The 3,578-nt window shown below is 47.7% G+C and overlaps 1 protein-coding gene across 1 annotated transcript in view; it reads right to left on the bottom strand.

Moving 5' to 3' along the window:
- Positions 1–3,578, bottom strand: part of LOC123019774 (protocadherin alpha-3-like) — a 15,523-nt gene that overhangs the window by 10,279 nt on the left and 1,666 nt on the right. Inside the window, exon 2 of the mRNA XM_044422839.1 lies at positions 1,971–2,362. Within this exon, the coding sequence (XP_044278774.1) occupies positions 1,971–2,362 (392 nt within the window). The remainder of the gene's footprint in view (positions 1–1,970; positions 2,363–3,578) is intronic.

The following is a 3,578-nucleotide window of genomic DNA, read 5'->3' as shown; positions in this document are numbered from 1 at the left end:
ATCCTGGCCTGACGGGGACAAACAAGGAGCTCCTCATCAAACCAAGCCAGAGCTTTCCCTGGAAGCAAAATGACAAAACTGAGGCGGTCACACTTTGGACACATCATGAAAAGGCAAAACTCCCTGGAGAAGGCCATCATACCAGGGAAAGATAAAGGCAGAAAAAGAGGAATGCTAAAAATGAGGTGAATCAACTACATACAGTTGACATAAAATAACAGGCTCAGGTTACAGGAAGCCAGATGCTAGCTGAACATCAGGAAAAGGATCCTGACTGTTGGAGCGGTGTGGCAAGGGAGCCATTCATGCCGGTGGTGGTGGGTGATCCCACACTGGAGGCGTTCTAGACACAGGTGGACACTCGTCTCCCCAGGAGGGCTTCACCTGGAATCCTGCCCTGCCGGGGCACTGGACCTGACAGCCTTCTTGCCCCTTCCACTTCTGTTGCTCTTTGATTCCCGTCAAGAGTGGCTACATGCAGCAACAGAAAGTTAAGCTGTGGGAGGAGGTAGTGTTATGATTTTCCAAACTTTCCAGGATTTATTCTTGATTCATTCTGCTGATTTATTACCAGATTTTTTCTCTTCTGCTTCATCTCTTTTCTGAAACAGTATTTGATTCTAAGCATGAAGGGGGGCATTTTGCCAGGGGTCTTCTGCCGCGGTGGCACTGGAATTTGGCCACCTTAAAGAGTCCAGAGAGACTAAGAGTTGGGTCTCTGTGTGAGGGAGAGTCCTCTACTTATTGAGCAGAGTAGTTCTTGGTCTTCAGTGCTCTAGAAAGTATCTACATTCCACATCTATACATTTGGATGTGCATGAAAATTAATTTGGAATTAACATTCACGTGTTCAAGTTGGTGAATATTGAAATTCATATGTGAATGCTGAAAATTCCACTTTCACATTTTCTGGAAGTCTTAAAATTCCTGACTTTTGGAGGAATTCTCCCAGTCCCAGACAGTTTTACATATTCAGATGTCTTTATTATTGACTGAAAGAAATTCTGAAAAAGGAGGAAGTCCTAGGTCACAAGGAACCTATTTGTTTGCGCCTTCCTTACCTGGACAATATATTCACATAAACATAGATGCATCACTCTAAGAACCACCCTTGGAAGCATCTCAAGGTGCATACATTGATTGGTGAAGCCTCTCCATATTCAGAAGCTGATGGAAACAGAAGAAATGAATGAAGGAAAAATAAGCCACCATTTTCCTAGAGCTTTTCTCTTATTTATCCCTAATTGCTCCCTCCACTCTTACTCGCTCATGAATCACACGATGCCAAGGTTGCTCCCTGATTCCTTATTTGCAGTTCTTAGTTTTCTGCTCGATTAATGATTCTTGTGGTTTGCTTGAGAACCCAACAATCAGAGGGGAAAACAGTGCTAGAGGGATGCCCTCAATGCCTGAATTTCATCCTGTCCTCAACACAGAAGGACATTCTGAAACAACAACAGATAGAAAGTTCCCCAAGGAAGTTTGAAGCAATAACGAAATACAATTTAATGTAACAGTTACCTTAAAAAGATGGAAACTTTCAAAAGTGTAGCAAACATGAAATGATCACAGCAACCAGCACACAAAAATATACATGTTGAGCATATTAAAGGTATCTTTCAAAGGAAAAAGATACCTGCACTATCACACATTAACATATGGTTTCTTCTCCACTGGGTGAAAAAAATGAAGTCAGCAGGTGTCTCAGTCTCCATCCCCACCACAACCTATATAGAAAATACCTGTATTTACTCATCTCGTCACATGATGTCGCTCTCCACTTAAATATCGAGCTCAGAATAAACCGGAGACAAAAGGCTCTTCCTTTGCTTTGTCAAAAGAGACCATTTAATTCTTGCAGCTGCCCGACCAAAAGGATAGTGGCAGGCTGAGCCCCTTTTAAACATTTATTTTGCCAAAATATGCAGCTAAATAAATCAAATACGAGCTATTTCTGAGATGGTTCTTGCTTGGGAAGACTCCTCCATGGGGAGGCGGCAGCTGCTGCAGCTGGCTCTGCTCCACGCAGCCTGGGGACTGGGGAGCGGCCAGCTCCGCTATTCTGTGCCGGAGGAGTCCCAGCACGGCGCCTTTGTGGGCCGCGTCGCCCAGGACCTGGGGCTGGAGGTGAGGGAGCTCTTCCCCCGGATGTTCCGGATGGAATCCCAAGAGGATGCGGACTACTTCAAGGTAAATGAGCAGAACGGGATTTTGTTTGTGAATTCTCGGATAGACAGGGAGGAGCTGTGTGGCAGAAGCCCCCTCTGCACCATCCACCTGGAGGTGATTGTGGATAAGCCTCTCAGGGTCTTTCATGTAGAAGTGGAGATTGCAGACATCAATGACAACGCCCCTGCCTTTTCTGTTGGGCAGCAGAATTTAGCCATCTTGGAATCGAGAGTCCAGGGCTCCCATTTTCCAATAGAAGAAGCTTCTGATGCAGACATAGGTCCCAATGGTCACATAACCTACAAGCTCAGCCCCAGTGAATATTTCTCTGTGGAAGAAATCATGAATGACGGGCACAGCAAGTCTTTGGTTCTGACACTGAATGCACCACTGGATCGAGAAGCATCTCCAGAGCACCAGCTGGTGCTTTCAGCAATGGACAGTGGGCAGCCTGCGCTCACCGGCTCGGTTCTGCTGGTGGTCTCGGTGCTGGACGTCAACGACAACGCGCCAACATTTAACCAGTCTGTTTACAAAGCCTCATTATTGGAAACTGCCACAATTGGGGAATTAGTCATTAAATTGGAAGCAAGAGATCAGGATGATGGAATTAATAAGGATGTATCCTATTCCTTTAGCCACTTGGTTGCTCCAAATGTAAAGGAAAAGTTTAGTATTGATCCTAACAACGGAGAAATTAAGGTGAAAGGGAACCTGGATTTTGAAGAGAGTGCGGCATATGATATCCAAATTGAAGCAACAGACAAAGGCCCATACCCCTTGTCTGGCCATTGCAAGGTTCTCATTGAAGTGCTGGATGTAAATGACAATGGCCCAGAGATGTCGCTGAAATCGATCGCCGTGCCGGTCCCAGAGGACTCCCCACCAGGGACAGTGGTGGCGTTGATCAGCGTCTCTGACAAGGATGCTGGGGCCAACGGGCAGGTCAGCTGCTCCCTGTGGCCCCTTGGCCTCCCCTTCAAGCTACAGTCCACCTTCAAGAATTACTACTCTCTGGTGGTGGCTGAGCCGCTGGACCGGGAGAAGGTGGCGGAGTTCAAGCTCCGTGTGATAGCCCAGGACCACGGGGCCCCATCGCTCTCGGCCACCAGTGAGCTGGTGGTGCCCCTTGGTGATGTCAATGACAATGCCCCAGCCTTCTCCCAGCCCTCCTATGTGGTCTTTGTGAAGGAGAACAACCCACCTGGCACCCTCATCTTCACAGTGTCGGCCTCGGACCCAGATGCAGGGGAGAATGCCCTGCTCAGCTACTGGATGGACGAGAAGCTCTGGCCACTGGCCAGCTATGTCTCAGTGCACTCAGAGAGTGGCAGGCTCTATGCCTTGCAGTCTCTGGACTATGAGGAGCTGAAGCTGCTGGAGTTCCAGGTGAGCGCCAGGGACGCCGG

The sequence above is a fragment of the Varanus komodoensis genome, unplaced genomic scaffold (assembly GCF_004798865.1).
Source record: "Varanus komodoensis strain SLA01 unplaced genomic scaffold, ASM479886v1 scaffold137, whole genome shotgun sequence".
NCBI lineage: Eukaryota > Metazoa > Chordata > Lepidosauria > Squamata > Varanidae > Varanus > Varanus komodoensis.
Note: the sequence above shows the minus strand (reverse complement) of the source record. Positions and strands in the feature narration are given on the sequence as shown.